This window comes from Protopterus annectens, chromosome 10.part0 (assembly GCF_019279795.1).
Source record: "Protopterus annectens isolate FY-2018-M chromosome 10.part0, PAN1.0, whole genome shotgun sequence".
In the NCBI taxonomy this organism is placed as follows: domain Eukaryota; kingdom Metazoa; phylum Chordata; order Ceratodontiformes; family Protopteridae; genus Protopterus; species Protopterus annectens.
In genome coordinates, this window is record NC_056744.1 from 1,238,244,004 (window position 1) to 1,238,265,226 (window position 21,223).

Here is a 21,223-nt window from a genome sequence, read left to right on the forward strand (position 1 = left end):
ATAGCAATGAAACAATGAATAAGTTTGGGAATTAAATTTTTAACTGAAAAAGGTATTATCTCAAGTCTATTTTTAATATAATTTCTGGCTTATTGTAAATCAAGCCATAATGATGAATCTAGATCATTCTCTATCAGTAAAGTATCAATAGATTGCAATTCACTATTCTTAAACATTTGATGCCAATAAATGAAATGATTTTGTTCAAATATTGACATTTTATGAAAATTTGTAGAGAAAATAACCCCTTGTGTGTATGCTATAGGGAAAATAAGGAATAACCAAGCATCATATGACTTGAGACCTAAGAATGAATTTTTTTAAAGGATTTTAAAATAATATTGACATAGTTTGATATAAAGTTTAGGGTAAGGCAAAGAGCAAAATATTACTTTAGTTTCAATATGAATATGTTGTTTACTAGATTTAACTTAAGAAGATCATTATTATTATTTAAATTTTGTGATGAAGATGAAATAAAATCTTTCCATTTTGCTGAGTAATTACTATGTATAAGGTACACAATAGTCTTAATAACTGAAGAAATAGAGTATATTTCTAAGTTTGGAAATGCAATACCTCCATTATTCCAACTATACATATGATATCATAAAGATATCCTAGCTTTAATTGGGTGCCGAAAAAATTTTTTAATCATAGTGTTAAACTTTCTGATTATTGTATAAGGCGGAGGGATGGAGATAGACTGAACTACAGATAATATTTGTGGAAGAAGTGTCATTTTCATAATAGATAGTTTCTCTTCTAATGAGAATTTTATTTTAGACCATTTCTGTAGTAGTCTGTCTATTTCAATTGAGCAAATTTCAAAATTTAGTTTTAGTATTTCTTTTATGTTGCTAGCTATTATTGTCCCTAAATATTTTATAAGTTGGGATTGGGGTATATATCTTTCATATTCATTTTGAATATTGTACTTTTTTGGGCCAGTTAACAGGATTTGTGTTTTGTTATGGTTAAATTTAAGACCTGAGTTTTTTTCTGAAAGTAGTCTATGTCATCAAATAATTCCTGAATTGTTGGGTTTACACCTCCCAAAGTAATCAGAATGTCATCCGCAAACAACTGAATCTTTGAAGATTGATTAAGATTTATATCAAATCCTTTAATATTACTATCTCCTCTAATCAGATTCGCCCAAGGTTCCATAACTAAAGTAAATAAAAGAGGGGATAAAGGACAGCCTTGTCTGGTCCCTTTAGTTATAGGTATGGACTGAGATATACTAGAACCAATTTTGACATAAGCTTTAGAGCCTGTATATAACTGGGTAATAAGATTTATAAAATTATTTGAAAACTTAAGTTCCTGTAAAACAGTGTCAAAAGCACAATTTAAGTCTAAACTAACTATAGTAAAACTATTTTTTTAAGTTTTTAGTTGATTCAATTAAGGTTATTAGTATTTTAATATTATCAAAAGTTGTTCTATTCATTATGAAACCTGTTTGGTCTTCTTCTACTAAGTTGGGAAGAACATGTTTAAGCCTTTTTTTATATATGGACATAAACATTTTATAATCTGTGTTTAATAACAATATTGGCCTCTATGAATTATATTTATTGGGGTGATTTTCAGACATTAAAATGGGAGAGATAGATGTATATTTCCAGGATGGAGGGATGGAATTACTATTATGTATTGTGTTAAACACTGAAAGTAACAATGTTAGAGCTTCCTTCGGTAAACTTTTGTATATTTCTGGAATAATACCATCATTACCGGATGCTTTGTTTTGTTTGAGTGTTTTAATTTGTTCTTGAATGTCCTTTAAAGTAATTTGACTATCAAGTAGATTGGTTTGTTCTTTTGTTAATTTCTTTTTAATGTTTTATTAATAAAAGCTTGAATATCTTTATTTGGATGTATTAATGCAGTAGTTTGGTTCAGCTTAAGGAAATATTCTCTAAATTCATTTATTATGTTATGTAAGTCAGATATTTTTTTTTCTTATGAGATGAATATATTTCTTTAATATGATTAAATGTATTTAATCTTTATAACTTTCTTGGCTAACATATTGAAAGATCTGGGATTTATTGAAAAATTAATACATTTAAAATTTTCAAGACTGGTCATAGTTTTATGGTTTAAAATTTCAAGATATTTCTTGTTTGGGGTCTTTATTTCCTCCAATTTGGATTTGTCAAGTTGTTTTTTTGATAAATCAAGATTCAAGATATCAAGTTTAGATTGTATTTCTTTTAAAGCTTTATCCCATAAAAGTATTTTTTATACCAGTTAATTATTCTGCCATACAAATACTCCTTCATGGCATCCCAGATGAAAATTTCAGATGTAATATTATTGGCGTTAAATTCCAAAAAATTATGAACTTCCTCTAATATAAAGGTGTTAAAATCATTTAATTTAGTGATATATGCTGGTATCCATTTTATCTGAACATTGTAATGAGTATAGATATGTATATCAAAGGTTATAGAGTTATGGTCTGAAATCCGACAAGTAATAACTTTCACATTACTTAGAGAATCAGTTAAACCATTGGAAATAAAGACTCTATCTATTCTTGAGAATGAGTTATGTCTGTGTGAAAAGAAAGTATAACCTAATGATTTTGTGTCCTCATAATTATCAATGTCCTTCAACAGAAATTCATTTGTAAATTCTTTTAGGAGTTTGGCAGAACTGGAAACTTTTTTGTTACCTTTAAAAGAAGAGTCTGAACTATCAAAAATGCAGTTGAAGTCCTCAGCTAATAAAATTTTACCTTTAGAGAATTGAATAATATGATCTATATGTTGTTGAGCTGACATTTGACCAAAGCCAGGAATTCAGTACATGTTAATTAGAGTGAAGATTAAGTTATTAAACTCTATTACAACAAAAACTAACATACCTTTATTATCTTTGTATGAATCTATAATTTTAGGTTGTGGTAATTTGTTATTCCAAAGTATTGCAATGTCTCTCTTTTTTGATAGTGTTGAGAGCTATGGAGTATTGAGAAGGATTTAGATTCCAACTTGGAAACATCACCCTCTATCAAAATTAGTTTCTTGCAGAAAGACTAATTGTGAGTTATTTAACTGGAGATATTTATTTAAAGATCTTGCTTGTTAGGGTTATTCAAGCCATTTATGTTAAGGGAAATACAATGTAAAAAAGTCATATTGTATGAGTATTGAACAGAAGTATATACTGATAGGAGCTTTCTGTAAACTTAGAACTATGAGGTAAAACTAGCAAAATGTTGGAAATACAGCAATATATACAGTATGAAACAAAGATAAGAAGATCTAAAATTGAAATGACATGAATATATAAATAATTTTAATTTTCTATACTTGTTTTAGTGAACAACAAAAAGAAAACTAACAAAAAGTAGTAACAGAGTTTTATAACATTAAATCCCTCAAAAACCCACCTGGAGTTATAAACTCGTAATTTGAGTGACATGAATCACCCAAATTGACTAACATCCTAGCAGCAAGTTTCTGTCAAGCTCCACCTAAGTATGAACTAGTTCGTAATTAAAAACATGGCTTGTGGATAATACTGTCTATGTTATGCAAGGGAAGAAGTTATCAAATAATCTATGCTTAATTAACATGAAGACAAAATAATGTAAATTGAATTTTAGCAAAAATAAATAAATAACATGGTGTAAGGTAACAAAATCTAATATTATAAATTGGTAGTATTATAAGAATGAGAAATTACAATGATTGCAATAAAGATTTCTATAACTAAAGTTATAAAAAAATGTAAGAGTTAATACATAGTTATGTACTGTATTAACTGGAAATATAATCAGGAATTTAAAATTAAGTTATTATTTATTTTTAAAATTGTATAGTTATGTTATTACCAAAATAATAAATCTATATTAGATAACTCACTACAAGAAAACTTCATATTATATAGGAAGTAGTATAACAAAGTTATTTGTAAACAAGAGTGTAAGTGCATAAATGTATATATCCATATTTTCCTTTAAATAATTAAATTATTCTATTATAAACAAGAGATATAGTAAACCAATCATTTGTAAGATATAATATGAATTTAACAGAGTATATATCCTATAAAGGCAAACCACAATCTATTTAACGTAAAAAAAGTATTTGACTATAAGTTTAGAAAGAGTAAAATAATTACTGTTTTACAAGCTTTTAACCAGACATATACCCCACCCTTAAATGTACAGTAGGAAAGAACCAAATCTATTTATTAAGCTTACATAAGTATTAAAGTATAGATAACCAAGTAGCACTATATTAAATGCTAAAAAAAAAATTTAATTTGTGGTGCTACTTTATACCTATAAAATAAGACTGCAGCAAGTTTGCTTTAAATTAAATAATAATGATTGATACATGACATAATGAGACCTTTCTCTTTTGCTTTCTACTGAGGAGAAAAAGAAAGCCTCTCAGCTCAGAAGGAGAATGCCAAACAACAACTTTAAAAGATATATATAAACAGAGTTGTCACCCTATCATATGCCCACAGAGGGACATTCTTAGTACAGATATCTTATTATATATATCTATGAGTACAAAGGACAGAAGTTTACTTTTTTTGCCTAAATAACATATTATTCTTATAACATTTTAGTTGCTAATTCTGTTTCATATAACACATAAAAGTCTCAGATACAGAATAACTATTGTATGCATTTTCTAAACAAAATGTAGGCAATAATCTTGTCCCAAAATCTCAGTGCAATTATCATTCATCCAAAGATTTATAGGACACAACTGCCGAAAAGGAGACTGTCTTTCACAAAGTGGAACATGTCGCAACCCTATGTATAATCATTCTATTAGACAAATGATTTTAGTTGCTTCAAAATTACAAGAATACAACCACTCACTACTTGCTAATTAAATAAATATATCAAATACTTTTTATATTGTAATAAAAGGAAGCTTGCATATATCAAAGATTTAGTCACTTATTTAGAAATGCTTTTGCCTTATTTAAACTGCAAGAACTGATTAAAATATGTTGCATAGTTCGAACAAAGCAGAGAAGGATAAAAAGAAACAGTTACTTCCTTTTAACAACAGCCGTCAGGCTGAAGATGATGTCAAACGGCTCATCAGAGAAGCTCAGCTGTGTTTATGGTCTTGCCTTCAGGCTGCAGGAAGCGCGACCACCCTCCAAATCTTCGGTGGTAAGCAACAGTTATTTGAGACAACATCTGAAGGTAGCATGAGCCTCGAGAGGGTCACGAGATACTCCAGCAACCCTCAATCTCCTCACTGCAAAAAAGCAGCCAAGAGAGATGAAAAAATAAAAAAAAAATAAAAGGGGAGGTACAACTCACGGATCTACCATGCTCCAATATTAAATCAAGCCCACAACCACCAATGAACAGGGCTTAAGCAAACAATGGAAGCACCACAATAAATGCACCAAACAAAGTCACCAAGCCCAAAACAACAACAAAAAGACATTATAACTGCAAAGGTATGTGAAAACAGCCACCCAAAACATAATCAAACACAGGCATTCAACAGCCCCATGCAGAAACGAGCAATGAATCAAGAAACAGAACTGCAAATCAATGCCAATAATTAACAGATGGATAACTTTTTCTAAATGTAAACAACTACTCAAAAAACATATACCAAAGTTAATCATAGGCTGTGAAGAGAGAGGGCAAATGAAATATATATATTAAAACTTTAACATATGTATCAGATTAATGAAATAAGGGAAGGGACTGTTATCAGAACACCTACCATAGAATACCAGTAATATACAGCTACTTAGTATCAGTAAACAAAAACAAATTCAGTAATGCAGTCTATATGTTCAAAGGCATAAGTAAGCAAGGGACAATAAGCGGATATTTTTCTCTTAATAAACAGAGTATAGTTTAAACAAAGCTAAATATATAATATATACCATAAATATGCAAGAAATAACTATAACCCAAAGAACTAAAGGTTATTAATAGAGATAAATGATAAAGCAAAAAACTAAAGGCAATTATGAAAATCTAATAAACTATTCAGTAAGAAACATAAGCCAAAACACAATATAATAAAGAATACACCACTCACCTGTTGAACCATTTTCATTTTCCCAGACCACTGGGTCACAAGAAAAAAATTCCTATGTAAGGAAAAAGAAAATAAAGACCATGAAGTAACATGGTTATTTTTTGTTTCTTCTTGTGGTCAACAGTTTTCCAGGTTCCATTTTCAGCAATTCTTTTGAGACTGGAACTAGCCCAGTCCATGTCATCTATTGTATCCAAAATTTAGTTAGATTTAATATACTTAAGAGCTATATCCATTTCTTCAAAAATCTTAGGACCATCTGGAAGGAAGATTCTCAGCCTTGCAGGGAAAAGCAGGTGAGATTTTATTTGTGCTTTTTTAGTTCTTTGAGTAAAGGTAGGAATTGCTTCCTTTTAGTTATGACAGGTGTAGAATAGTCATTGTCAAAACAGGTGGTGCTATCTTTGTATTTAATAGGTGACTTAGACCAAGCAGTCTTCAATATTATTTCTTTATCATGGGATGATAAAAATTTGACTATGACAGATTTTTTGGAATAACTTCTGACAGATTTAGAGGTAGATAAAGACCTGTGAGCTATTTCTATACCAAAAGAAAGTGCTTCAGGAAGCTGTAAAATATCTGGTAACCATGGGGTTAAAAATTTCTCCAAGTTGTTTTCTTCTAGGTTGTCTGGCAGCCCAAAGATCCTTATTGTATTTCTTCAATATCTATTCTCAAGATCATCTATTTTAGTTTGAAGCAGGGTATTTTGCTTCAGAAGAAATTCTAAATTATGTTCATTTTGTTGTATTCTGCTATCCATGTCATTTAAAGATGTTTCAATGCCTGTAATTTGTTTCTTCTGCTGCTTAAGGTCTTGATGTAAAGTCTCCATTTGTTGAGAAGTATTTTCTTTAAAAACATCAATCTTCACATCCATTCTGTCAATTTGTGTGGATAATTCCTGAATAGTAGTTAAGAGTTTGAAACTCTTTTTTTTTACTGCCGAGTCCTGCTGAGAGGATTTTGTAAAGCTCATGTTGAATCCAGATGCCAGAAACTTGTCTCTTATTTTTTGACAGGAAAAGTTAAAAAATAATTTAATACTAACTTAGAAGACTGTTAAAAGAAAGTAAATATATAAAAAATGTATTTAAGTAAGTTTTAAATAAAAATTCCTGTCATAAAAGAAATGATAAGGCAGAGCTGAAAGAAAGTGCTGCTACTCAAGGCACATCCTTTACCACGCCCCCTACAATGCATTTTTAATCAAGCTCCCTTTCAGAATAGTTTTGAAACTGTCTAGTGTGCCTTCTTGTCTGGTTTCAGATGCCAGATGATTCCATACTTCTGGGACGAATTTGGAGAAGTTTGTTTTTTTTTTTTTACCAGTAGTGATTGTCTAACTAATAATATTGTGTTAGAGGCATCATTTGTTAGACAATTACATAGAAAAATTCTTGTGGACTGTGATGTTTGCAGATGACATTGTGATCTGTAGTGAGAGGAGGGAACAGGTTGAAAAGACCCTGGAGAGGTAGAGATATGCTCTAGAGAGGAGAGGAAGGAAGGTCAGCAGAACTAAGCCATAATTTGTGTGTGTGAATGACAGGCAGGACAGAGGAATGGTGAGGATGCAGAGAGTAGAGTTGGCAAAGGTGGATAAGTTTAAATACTTGGGATCAACAGCTCAGAGTAATGGTGAGTGTGGAAGAGAGGTGAAGAAGAGAGTGCAGACAGGGTGGAGAGGGTGGAGGAGAGTGTCAGGAGTGATTTGTGACAGATGGGAACTAGTAAGAGTGAAAGGAAATGTCTCCAAGATGGTAGTGACACCAGCTATTTTATATGAGTTGGAGACAGTGGAACTTACAAAAAGGCAAGAGTCAGACCTGGAGGTAGAGGTGGAAAAGTTAAAGATGTTAAGATTTGCATTGGGTGTGACAAGGATGGGCAGAATTAGAAATTGGTATATTACAGGGTCAGCTCAGGTTGGATGGTTTGTAGACAAAGTCAGAGAGGCGAGATTGCATTGGTTTGGACATGTGTTGAGGAGGGATACTGGGTATATTGGGAAAAGGATGCTAAGGATGTAGCTGCCAGGTAAGAGGAAAAGAGGAAGGTGAGGTTTATGGGCATGGTGAGAGAGGACATGCAGGTGGTTGGTGTGACAGAGCAAGATGCAGAAGACAGCAAGAAGTGGAAACAGATGATCTGCTGTGGAGCAGCCAAAAGAAAAAAAAAGAAGAGACAATAATAGGGAAAGGTTACCATTTCAATGACTGGTAGCAGTTTGCAGTATTCCAACAGCTGGCATGCATGTGTTCTTTTATGAGGGGAGGAGAACAAATCTGCATATTTTCTTAATTGCTGTTTGCAGTTTGTGAGTCTTTGTGCCACAGTAGAATGTTAATGTTCTTTAAAATTATTTTGCTGCCTTAATGTTCATTGTCCTACTGAATGTTTGCCATTGTGGTGCCAAAAATCAAGAAGGAATGAATTTTATATCAGGTAAAACTGCTCAGCTTATAGTGTTGTTTTGCTGCCAGATTTACAGTTATGTAGCATTAATTTATGGCCTGCTCTAAGCCATTTATCAAAGTATTGCAATTCTCATTTCATAACTAGTTCTTGCTTACTTGATAAACAGGTAGCAATCAAGTCAAGATCCAGGCACTGCCTGTTTATAAAGTCACGTAGCCGCTGCAGAACAGAATAGTTTTCTGATGGTCTAAAGTAGTAGAGAAGCTTTCAGTACTATACTCACTTATTACACTGAAAGTCATTTTCTCTTCTTAAAATATCAGATACTTAAATGCCAAGATATGTCTGTGGCCTCAGAAATCAGAACTGCAGTTTCTCTTGTCCCCCTAATAGTGAGAGAGCATGAGGGTGCATGTGGGAAACTGGGCAATTAAAAAAAGAGAGAAAAAGAGAAAATTAGAACTAGGATTTACTTTGCCCTATTAATTAGACATCTGTTTTTTCCATCTTTCTGCCATGATTAGAAAACGATTGCAATATGGGGTCAGTAGTCCAATTGCTTTTATTGATCCAGTCTGAGCCCTGCTGAAAAGAAACTAATAAAACAGTGTCAAAATCCATCCTGCAAGCATGCAAACATATTCCACCAATTAAAACCTTTTTTTGTTTTATTTATGTATTTATTTTGTGTGTGTGTGTGTGTGTGTGTGTGTGTGTGTGTGTGTGTGTGTGTGTGTGTGTGTGTGTGTGTGTGTGTGTGTGTGTGTATCATGAAATCACTGCATGTATTCCCTTTTCTGAGCTCTGGAATGGTGCTCTCCTTTCTCTGAGCCTCTTCTATTATCGGTAATACAAGAGCAACAGGGATTTTTACAGAGATGAAAAAGGAGTGATAAAGACTTACAGAGTTCTGTCATAAGAGCCATAGTTCCTGCCCCCAACACAGATCTAGAGTACTTTAAAGGGCATTTTAAGTGTGCCCTGCTGCAACTGCAGTTATTGTGGCTTGGATTGAGTTCAAAGTTGAAATATTTCCTCCTAGAACTACACCTGCTCCCATCCGATCAATATTAGCCTCAGCTTTCATACATCTTGGGTGCGTTTGCTTTATTCTGGTCTATGTATTACATCTAGTCACAAAGTGAACTGCAGTGGAAGGTCCTTTAAGTTACTGTCAGCTTCTGTAACTTCTTCCCCTATTGAATACTATTTGAGAGTTTCACCACCTAAGACAATAGTTGCTAGTAATATGTATGTATCGATTATATCTTTTAAAAATTCTCTTTCAAGTCCAGTTAATAGTCAATAGTCCACTGCATTCGTTATAGCTGGAATACCATCCCACTGCAAATAAGAACACTTTGCAAGCTAAAAGACTTTAAATACCAACTAAAGCCGCACCAGATAGATAAACAGCTCTACACCTGCACCTCCCCTCGTTAAACTCATACTAATACAACTATATGAATTTGCACTTTAGCTCCCTGCTGCACAAAACCTAATGTACTATTATCACAATTATACTCCCCACTGTCATCTCATCTCATCTCCTTTATCTTCCTTGTGCTTCTTTCCCCTCTTCCTTGTTTTGGGCTGCTCTCCTTATCTTATCTTCCAATATCCAAAATTTTAAACAAGCCTTTAGAGTAACAAATGTCTTATGCAAAACCTGACAATCTATGCATTCTGATGATATTGCAATGCATATATCTCCCTATGTTAAAATGTGTGTGTGTGTGTGTGTGTGTGTTTATCTGTATCTACATCTACACACACACACACACACACACACACACACACACACACACACATATATACATCGAATGTAATTATTTCTAATCAAAACTATTTGTAAATGATGTAACAGATGGCAAGGATGTCGGAATAATGCCACTGTTGCTTATGAATGAAAGTCCTGTAAATGATGAAACAATGCAAATGATGTCCATGATGTCTGTATTATGGAGCTTTTCTCCCACAGACTCCACCTAAAAAGATCACACTCAGATTTCCTGGTAAAAATAAATAATAACCTCAGTACAGGTCTAGTTACAAGGCACAAAAGACAGTATATCAAGCCTTTTCATAGTAATGGACCTGGTATCTTCTCACAAACCATAATTAATTTTAAAAGGACAAGGTGATCAACTCCACCACTACAGACAATTAAGAAAAAGAAGAAAATTGTTCAAGCTCTGTATTTTATACAGCATGTGCTGTTTACCAGATAGCTGCCAGTAGCAGCATTTCACATGCATTAATATTTGAAAAGGCAGGGCCTTATAACTTGTTTTACAATTATCTCCAGATAAGCTCACACATTTGATGATGCTTCCTGCAGGTGTCTTTTGTCACATTATTTATTATGATATGAATGCCTATTTTATAGTTTACAGTGAAGCTGCAAACTGTAATATATTAAAAATGTTTAATAATAAATGTTGGATGCTGAAAGATATAGGTTTTAAGTTGGTGTCACTTTCAACCTTAAAACACAATGTCATAACTTTGATTCTTTCTCCAGATGAATGAAGGTGGAGTGACAGCACAGCTCCCTAGCACTGTGACCTCCTTCAACCAGACAGACCTCAAACCAGGAGAAGATTACACAGTAAATGTTGTGGCACTGAGGGAACAGGCGCGCAGCCCCCCAGCTTCAGCCAGTGTCTCCACCTGTGAGTATCATGTTCTGCTGCTCATTTTAACTAAAACAGATAAAACAGTATCAAGTAATATTACATCTAATGAAAAGTTATATTAAAGTCAGCTTGCCTACCTCTGCTGGTGTATTCTAAGGCATAAGGTACTGCTAAGTGCCATGTGTCTATGTCTAAAGAGTGTAAGCTGTGAATTTTTAAAGCAAAGACTATAGATATAAAATAGTGGCCAAAGTGACAAATGACAAATTATATATACCTTGGAGAACTGAGTTTGATTCTCATAGTAGTCATTGTACTGTGATCAAATCGCTAGTCCAGAGTTATGATTCCACCTTGAAAACAGCAGTTGTGCTTGATGGATCTTACTGAAATAAGAAATGAATCTACTGATGGCTAAAGACCACATGTGCTGAAACCCCTTTTTATCTTTTATCTCATACAGAACTATTCTACCCACACATTTTATGCCAGAATTTAATATGGAATGGTCAGGTGGAAAGGCAAATGTTATGGTTGTCTCTGCTGCCACTTTGTGGCCAAATTTGTTTCTGCATTAGAAAGCTGTAACTAAACTTGACAAAGAGTGGTTTCACTAAATGTGTTGATTAAATATTAATAAAGTTGATAGTACATACTGCAGTTCTAAAGCTAATAAAGCATCCGTTTTTATTTCCTGATATTCGGAGTGACTGATTTATGATATAGTAGCTTCCTTCGCATCAGCCATCTTCAGTAATACAATACATTATGCAAAGTTACTACAGACTTCAATAAATAACTGTTGCAGTATTGTTCATATAAGCTTATGGACTCTAATACATTTCGGCACTTTCCAATAATGAGCAATTCAAGTCCAGAATCATACCAATTTTGCAAAGAAACACAATTTGGTCATATCAGAGTATTAAAACGTAACTTTCATTTACTATTTAGCATCATAGGTGGTTACTAGGCTAATGGACTAAAGCCTTTTTAAACCTAGAAATTCATGTCCCAATTTTCCCAATTATCAATGCCCAAGAACTAGAATGGCTGTGGTATATGCCTGTGCCTTAAGGTATCTGCAAGCTGCCCCTGTCCATAACAAAAAGCTAGGGGTGACTTTGCAAATTCTCATCCAGTGGTCCAAATTTAATTTTAATAGGCCTAGGGAAGAGCTCTGCTTCACGTGAATGAAGAGTCTGTTCCAAAGAAGGGGTAATCTCTGACATTTCTTCCAACATGTTTATGTCACAGGTGAGGTTTATATCCTTAGACTGGGAAATTCTAGTGCTGTTTATTTTTTGAATGTGTAGCAGATCCATCAAGGCTGGATCACAGAATGTCTTATAAATCAAGCATAGATCTCACCTCAGTAGGGTGTAGGAGATCAAGTCCAGAGACAGGGCTTTGAGGCCGTCTGAATAGGACATATTATTTACACCCTGCCTTCTTTTAGTGAGGAACCTCTGTGGCCACTCCAGCTGCTGCAAATACCTGGTCAGGTACATGCCGAAGGGTGTACTGTACTCTATTATTGGTCTAATGAGGGCTGAGTGTATTAGGACTATGATCTCCTTAGAGGTGGATGCCATGCCCTTACTTATAAGTTGTGCCATGTAGAAGGATTTTCTCACCACCATGGACACACAGCTATCAAAGCTCAAGTTACTGTAAATCTGAGTTCTCAAGTAATTTACCACTGGGTCTATTCTTAAGGGAATGGGGAATTTTATAATTTCCAGATGTGATCATCTTCCCAAAGGGTATACTTATTCATTCATGGCACTGAGTGTTAGGCCATGGCTCTGGCACTAGTTATTTGTTTGTATCAAACCCTCCTGGTGGATATCTACATCTTTGTGGAATTCATAGATTGCATCCAGCTAGCAGTCGTCGGCAAATTTGGTGAGTGAAAGGCCATCTACATTTGTCTTGAATTCAGACAAGTACATTCTCAATAAAAGAGGTTCCCAGTACCAAGCCTGTCGAACACCACTAGTAACAGGCCTCTTGGCAGAGGTGGATTCCTACACCCTACCTTCATGTGTCTTATCAGTGAGCCATTTGGCTCTTTATTGGGTAATATAGGTTTTTATGTCTACATATGTGAGTTTGTCTGTAATTTCCAAATGAGGTAGTATGTCAAATGCCTTTGCCAAGTTGAGATAGGCAGTATGCACCATTTTGCCTCTGTCCATGGTTCTAATGACCTTCTCAAAGACGTTCACTAGCTGCAGTAGGCATGATCTGCCCTTGATGAAACCAGACTGTTTGATGGGTCCAGTGTTTGAAGATTTCCTATATCTTTGCTTATCAGATCCATGATAATTCTTTCCATGGCCTTGAATATAGGTCTAATCAAACTTTTGGGTCTGCAGTTCCCTGATTTTTTTGTTGGTCCCATTTGTGTAGAAGGATATTACCACTGCAGTCTTTTATTCACCAGACATGAAGCCTGTCTGGAGGCTATGACTGAGTAGAGATTCTAGTGAACCTAACAGATTGTGTTTCAAGCTATTTAGGATGAATCCTGAGATATTATCAGGACCCATCGATGCAGTGTTTTTAGCCTCAGAGAGTGCAGTGAGGATCTGTTCTTTACTGAGGGCATTTCTTGAGCAGTAACTGGGGGTAATGGGGGGGTAAATCTGGCTCTAAATTTACTGTCCAGCAAATTGGCTATACCATCCACTTCAGTGTATAGAGTTCCATTTACTAGTAGGTCAGTTGGATGCGCCCTTTAAGGTTGCGTACTTAACTGAAAAATGCCATATAGTTATGCTTAGCATGAGAGGCTATTTCTTCCTCAAAACTGTATTTGGTGAACTTGATTAGTCTCTTTAGTTGCTTGTTGAGACTGATGAGAGAGTTGATTTTTTTTTTTGCTTGTTGGTCAAAGCCCTTCCTATTTTTGTTTTTGGACAGGATTTTCTTTTGTTTGTTGTACAACCTGTTTATACTTGGGATACACCAAGGGGGCTTGATTTTTGAGTTTGATCTAAGTTTATTTCAGTTTGGTACTGCTATTTCTCTTCATTTATTTATATGCCTGTTTAGGCTTTCCAAAAACATGTCTGCATAGACTGTAGTGTTCACTGAGTTTGAGGGTGGCTTGGAAATTAGCTATGCCATCACTTAATAGCAGGAAACTAGCCTTGAAAAAGTTCTTAAATGTTTTGGCATTTGGTTGGAGTTCAGCCTTTCTGTGTATTTCAAGAGAGACTGCTTTGTGATGTGATCTGAGCAGTGAGGACATTACACTGGGGAGTGCAGCATTCCCCCATATTTGTGAGCACCAGATCCAGGATATTTGTACCCCTACTAGATGTGCCGACTAACTGTTCCAGGGTATTTGCACTGACAAAATCCAGGAATCCATGAGCCTGCATGTTAGTGGTTGTGTATGTATCCTAGTTTATGGTGGGATAGTTAAAAATTACTCTGTTGTGTTGGACTGAATAGGGAGTGACTCAAGTGCAATCAAGTACATGGTATTGTTATCCTGGGTCATAGATGGGGAACTATAGTTAGCAATGATATGGTATGGGACTTTCCCTAAGGTTAGTTGGACATGGAGTAGCTCTAGAGTGTTATATTATTTGAACCAAGAAAATGCACTAACCGCAGGCTGAAGTCTCCTGACTGAGAGACGAAAGCCCTTAATGTTTCTTTGGTTATCTTATTAAAACAGAGTCTGTATCTTCTGCCTGTGGGTGGTGCGTTTTTTTCTTGGTTTTAGTGTAGTTTGCTTTCGCACTGCACCCTTGTTTGGTACATGTTATATTATTTAACCAATCTTGAGGTGTGCTTACTTTCTATGTACATTGATACACCTCTACTTCTTGTTTCTTCCTGTGCTGTAGCTGGTTTAAGTGTGTGGAAGGCATTATAGCCTTTGCACTGCCATAGTGCCTTCCATGGATTTAAACCATGTCACAGTAACTGCACAAACCTCACTATTCTCAAGGATGAGGAGAATTTCCAGGGAGTGGAGCTTCTTGTTGAGACTCCTAGCACTAACATCTTTCATTTAAATAACCAGACAAACTGGCAGCTCGACAATATACCTTCTGTTGGCTGTAAATATTTTTGTCTAGTTTATTCACATTCTAATTCTTGCATGAAATGATCATATGAGGATATGCAAAACATGATAAAGTTCACAGTAGATACCTGATAATGCATTAGTAAGTCCCTTTGGGGATAAAGTAATATATTTAAAGTAAACCAACCTTCTTTCCGTAATAACATTTCTGAAATATTTACATATATATATATATGTATATATATATATATATATATATATATATATATATATATGTATTTATATATATATATATATATATATATATATATATATATATATATATGTATATATATGTATTTATATATATATATATATATATATATATATATGTATTTATATATATATATATATATATATATATATATATATATATAATCACTCCAATGCTTACATTTACCTCTTAATGCATGTTCTTTTTTCAAAATATATGGAAACAATGCTCTTTTACACTTTAATATGCATGTTCCTGAGATGTTCTAATATCTGTTCCCTTTCTGTACATATGCCCCTGGATTCAGCAAGCCTTGCATGGTGTGCAGGACTAGTGCAGGAGCTCCAGCAGGCAATATGTCTGCCGTGCGATCCAGGAATATGCTGCAGGGACATGCATGAACACTCCTGCACTAGTCCTGCATGGACTCAGCTCCTGTATGCAAATTACCCCATTTGCAGGTGAAATCCATGCAAATAAGGTGAATTTGCAATCCAGGAAGCTGGAAGCCGGCCATGCAGACCTAGTGTAATCTACAGAAATGTACTCGGTTAGTAACCGAGTATATTTCTGCAAACTACAAAACGGAGCCATGACAGCTCCAAATAAAGGGCGGATATTATGTAGAAAGCATGCCAAAGGCCAAATATATGGCCATTGGCATGGAAAACAGTTGCAAAAATAAAAAAAATTTACTTTTATTTTTTTTTTAGCTGATCACGGCTGTTTAAGCATAGGGCAGTGTCGTGCAAATGGGATCGGGTAAAAAATTAAAAAAAAAAACTAAAATAAGCATTCTAACCAATATCACTATTTTGCCATTAGACTCAATGGCAGGCAGAAGACAACATGGCCAGTGAGTAGTGGTTGCTAAGTTGGGAGGCTCGGTGTGGGACCTGTAACTATGCATCAGCAGGCGATCCTATGCAAATGAGGGGAATGATAGTGAATCCCAGATTTCCCCTGCATGCTAGTCAGCACCCAACACTGTAAGAGTAGGAATAGCTTGGTGCAAGCCTAGGAGTTAGCTGACATTATGGGAGGTGTCAGGCATATTCTAAGTGGATTGGAACCCGGTGGCTCGGTTTTGCCCTTAGCTTAGCAGAGCTAAGCAAGGGGGTGTATCTGAGGCTGCCTAGCACTCTTGACATTGCCTAAGAGAGTGTGCGTGCTGCACATTGAGTTTTAATGGAAAAAAAAAAGTAAACCAGGAAATAGCTCTGTGCACATTTGAGCACTGTGTTTGTGATGTGCACCCCTGGGCTTAAACAGGAAGGCAATGGGAAGGAAAAACAGCAATAGGAAGGTAATCTAGGAGAACTAGCATATCTGGCAGGTGAAATGTATCAGAATCAGCCAATTACACAGGCAGCAGACCAGCCCAGCCCAGAACACTACTATAAACTATGCAAACACCTTTCCCTCTGGTTTTTCCCCACATACCCCACACCACCAGTGTATACAAGCAGGGAACTTTTAACAAACAAAAACAACAAAATGATAGGGGCTGCAGCAGCTATCAGACATCGACATGTGGAAGAGGCTGAGGGTGGCGAGGATGAGACTGCTGTCGACCAACCCACAGTGAGGAGATAGAGAAGGGTGTACAGATGCAGGATGACCTACCAGGGGCTACATGAGCAGGAGATAGTGGAGCACTATATGGTGGAAAGGGACCTTCTACAGCAAATTGTTGAGCTGTGCTGCCCATGCCTGACACACAGAACTAACAGAGGGGAGCCCATCCCAGTGGATACCAAGGTATGTGTAGACCTAGGAATACTAGCCACAGGTACCTGCCAAAGGCCAACTGGGGATATCATGGGGATCTCACAGGCCTCAGCATCCAGGGTATTCCACCAGTTCCTGGATCCTATGTCAGCACATGCTGGTGAGCACGTATATTTCCACAACACCCATGAGGCGTTGGCTAGCAATATGCGTCTCTTCCACCAAATAGCAGAATATCCTGAGATAGTGGGTGCTATAGACTGCATGCACATATACATCAAAGCACCACCCGTTGAGCGGGGTAGGGTCTCCATCAACCACAAGGGCTTCCCCTCCATCAACTGCCACGTCATGTGTGATGCCCAGGGCATTATAATGAATGTGTGTGCTGGCTGCCCTGGAAGCTGTCATGATTCCCACATCTGGCATCTGATGCAGCTGTACCAGAGATGTGCCAATGGGGACATCACATATGGTCACCTAGTGGGGTATGCTGGTTACGCACTGGAGCCGTGGCTGATGACATCCATCAGAAATGCACACACACCCAATCAAGGACTCCATAATGAGGCACACGCACAGACCAGAATCATAATAGAGCATGTGTTTGGGATGCTCAAGTCACAGTTCATGTGCCTGGACACATCCAGTGGAGCCTTGCAGTATAAACCAGCTACATATACCCAAATTGTAATTGTATGTGCCATGCTACACAATATGATCCTGCAATAACAGCTGGAGCAGGAACAGCATGGGACAGGGACACACAGCCCCCCACCAATGCCAAGACCTGCACAGGCACAGAGTCACTCAGAGGAGGAACAACCTGAGCCTGCCCCAGTAGGCAGATGGAGGCATGCCCAGTATGCCCTGGCCTTGGCAAAGAGGAAATGCATAGCACATACACTGGCACAGTAGGGACCCAGGGAATGACACCTCTCTCTGACTCGCACATACAGTAAAAGGGATGTCAAACATGATACTACCTGTGCTCAGCCATGTATAGCGAGTGTACTATGTGCATCCAACATAGGCAGCCCTGCAGCCCTATCCTCAATACTGGCACACCCACAAGATAAGTCACTCTCCTTATCAATTGCTGAATGGAGTAGTATGTGTTGTTACTTGTATCTATGGTATGGATGTGAGCATGCAAGGGAATTGGGTGGCTGAATGGGATGCCAGCAGATAGTAGACACCTATAGTGGCAGCATGAGATCTATAACAAATATTGGTGTCACCATAGTAGCCAGTACTACACATGGTGACAAAACCCACTGCAGGAAATGTGCTGGGCCACATGTGTGTCCATATGACACACACATGCCAGTCAGGGAGGTTCACATACCCAACAACAGTCTCAGCCAGCAGGACAGGTGTAGACAAACACAGACAAAGACTGTGCTAAGACCTCTGAATGATGGCTATGGGTAATCACCCCAGGCTTACACAGACAGACTACATCAGGTCAGGTAGTGGGATATTAAATCTGATGGGTAAGAAGTCAGAAACTGGTATGTAGGTCAATCAAACCTAAGACCTGTAGTACACTGATATGCCTTTAGTCAGCACAATAGGTTAGAATACAGAATGAAATGGAGTACCTGACATACCAGTACAGTCACAGCAAATGTGTACAAGTGTCAGGTGTGCTCCCCCCAATCCTATGTAGAAATATAGAAACTGTCAGGTGTGCCCCCCATTCCTATGTAGAAATGTAGAAACAGTCAGGTTTGCCCCCCAATCCTATGTAGAAATGTAGTAACAGTCAGGTGTGCCCCCCCAATCCTATGTAGAAATGTAGTAACAGTCAGGTGTGCCCCCCAATCCTATGTAGAAATGTAGTAACAGTCAGGTGTGCCCCCCAATCCTATGTATAAATGTAGTAACAGTCAGGTGTGCCCCCCATTCCTATGTAGAAATGTAGAAACAGTCAGGTGTGCCCCTCCAATCCTATGTAGAAATGTAGTAACAGTCAGGTGTGCCCCCCCCAATCCTATCTAGAAATGTAAAAACAGTCAGGTGTGCCCCCCCAATCCTATGTAGAAATGTAGAACCAGTCAGGTGTGCCCCCCATCCTATGTAGAAATGTAGAAACAGTTAGGTGTGCCCCCCCAATTGTATGTAGAAATGTAGTAACAGTCAGGTGTGCCCCCCCCTCCAATCCAATGTAGACATATATTAACATGGACTTATAGGTATAATACCAGTGGAGCACAGATGACCTGAGGGGGCCAAGGTAGCAGGATAGATAATAGCATTTGTACAATATGCAGGTATGCATGTGTTAGGTTGGTGTGTGTTTTATATTGTGTGAGAGTAGTCAGTATGTATGCATGTTGAGATTTGACCTGGTGGCCATTGCCTACTACTGCCAATGACAGGGCCAAGTCCTCACAACTGCAGTGCCAAAGACAATTCTCCCCAGTATAACACATGCTAACAGTAAGCCATTGTAAACGTATAGTAGTAATATGTGTCACCATGTGAAAGATGGACATGGTATGACTGTTGGGTTAGATATACAAGCAGTACACAGGGAAAAGTACCCCAGACATACAGTATATAATGTGTAACCGTGAAATGGACACATGCTTGGAATTGTACATACAGGTATGCATCACATTATCTGGGCTTGTAGTAGGGAATACCAATGTCGTCTGGCCGAACACTTGCAGATCACAAAGGTGATAGGACTGATGTATTGGGAAATGGCTGATGTCCCTGCACAAGCCAGCATAACTGGAATGTACCATGCATATCTGTGAGTCAGATGCAAGTAGTGTCCATAGCACACATGCACCCAGCTAACCTAAACACCACCCAGAGGTACCTCTCTGGTCGTATCCCTGCTGTTGGGAATGGGTACAATATGACTCCCATCTGTGTATTGCAATAGTGAATGAATGCAGCATGCAGTGCAGGTGTCCCATGCAGGTGTGTCCCTAGCTGTAAGTAGCACCCTGCCAGCATCCACACCACCTGATCAATACTGGTAGAAAGTATTTGCATGAACACCAAGCACACCTACCCTGTCACCCCAGGAGAATATACTGTATGAAAGTCCTGGACTGTAAGACTGACAGAATGCAACGGCCTGCTACAGCTGGCCTGCATCACCACCAAATGGCCTACAGGCCTCTGCCAAAGACCTGCATCTCACCCGTACTGCCAATGTATGTTATGTCATGGACACCCAAGTAACAACATAACACACTCCACATAAGCCATATGCAAGGCCATGTAGCCAAACCACAGTAACTTGTCCACCATGTCCCACTGCATGAACTGTGGACCAACACCAAAACACATCTGTGATGAGGTAATAACTAAAAAGGGAAAGTATCAGAGAATGTATCCATAATGTATGGAAGAGGATAGAATAATAGAGGGGGGTGGCAGCATGGGCGGCATGGAATGTGCAAGGTCTGACACACAGCTGTGTGCACATACTATCCCTGGCTGCAAACAAAATGGGTGGCTACAAACCTGCCCGTACATCACAATAGTGGTAATGTCCTGACTTATGACCACTGCCTCAGGGGAACCTGTGTGAATCTATACAGCTGTGAGGTATTGCCACAGCAAGATAAGGCCATACTGTTATGTCGATGGATGTACAAGTATGGGATCCTCTGACAGCACTGTACCAAGGTACTGAACTGGATACACAGACCCAGCAGCAAGTGTCTGCAGCTCCCCCTCCAGAATGGCATAACTTTCCATGAATATGTAGGCATTTGACCACAATACTGGACACAGCTGCATTCACCCTGTGTTCTCCAGGACATCACGGTGAGCAGAAATGTCCACCTGACTGTACTTGAGGACATAAAACATCACATTGTATAACAGTACACATGTCTGCATATCTGTAACACCAGTACCATGTAGCAGAAGCAGCGCAGACACAATCACCTACAATACACACTATCCCATGCACAGTTTGACCCCATATTGCCAACTGATCTACAGATATCCTGCAGCAACAGTTTACTACCTGTAGGTGTAGAACACAAAGGTCTGCACTGGAGTACAAACTACCTGGAATGGATCCACACATTCAATA

At 37.3% G+C, this 21,223-nt stretch overlaps 1 protein-coding gene across 3 annotated transcripts in view; it reads left to right on the forward strand.

The window, feature by feature from the left end:
- The window catches only part of TNR (tenascin R), a 5,843,683-nt gene that overhangs the window by 5,041,379 nt on the left and 781,081 nt on the right, over window positions 1-21,223 (forward strand). For all 3 annotated transcript variants that reach the window (XM_044085960.1, XM_044085961.1, XM_044085962.1), the window contains exon 14: window positions 11,008-11,158. In XM_044085960.1, the coding sequence (XP_043941895.1) occupies window positions 11,008-11,158 (151 nt within the window). The remainder of the gene's footprint in view (window positions 1-11,007; window positions 11,159-21,223) is intronic.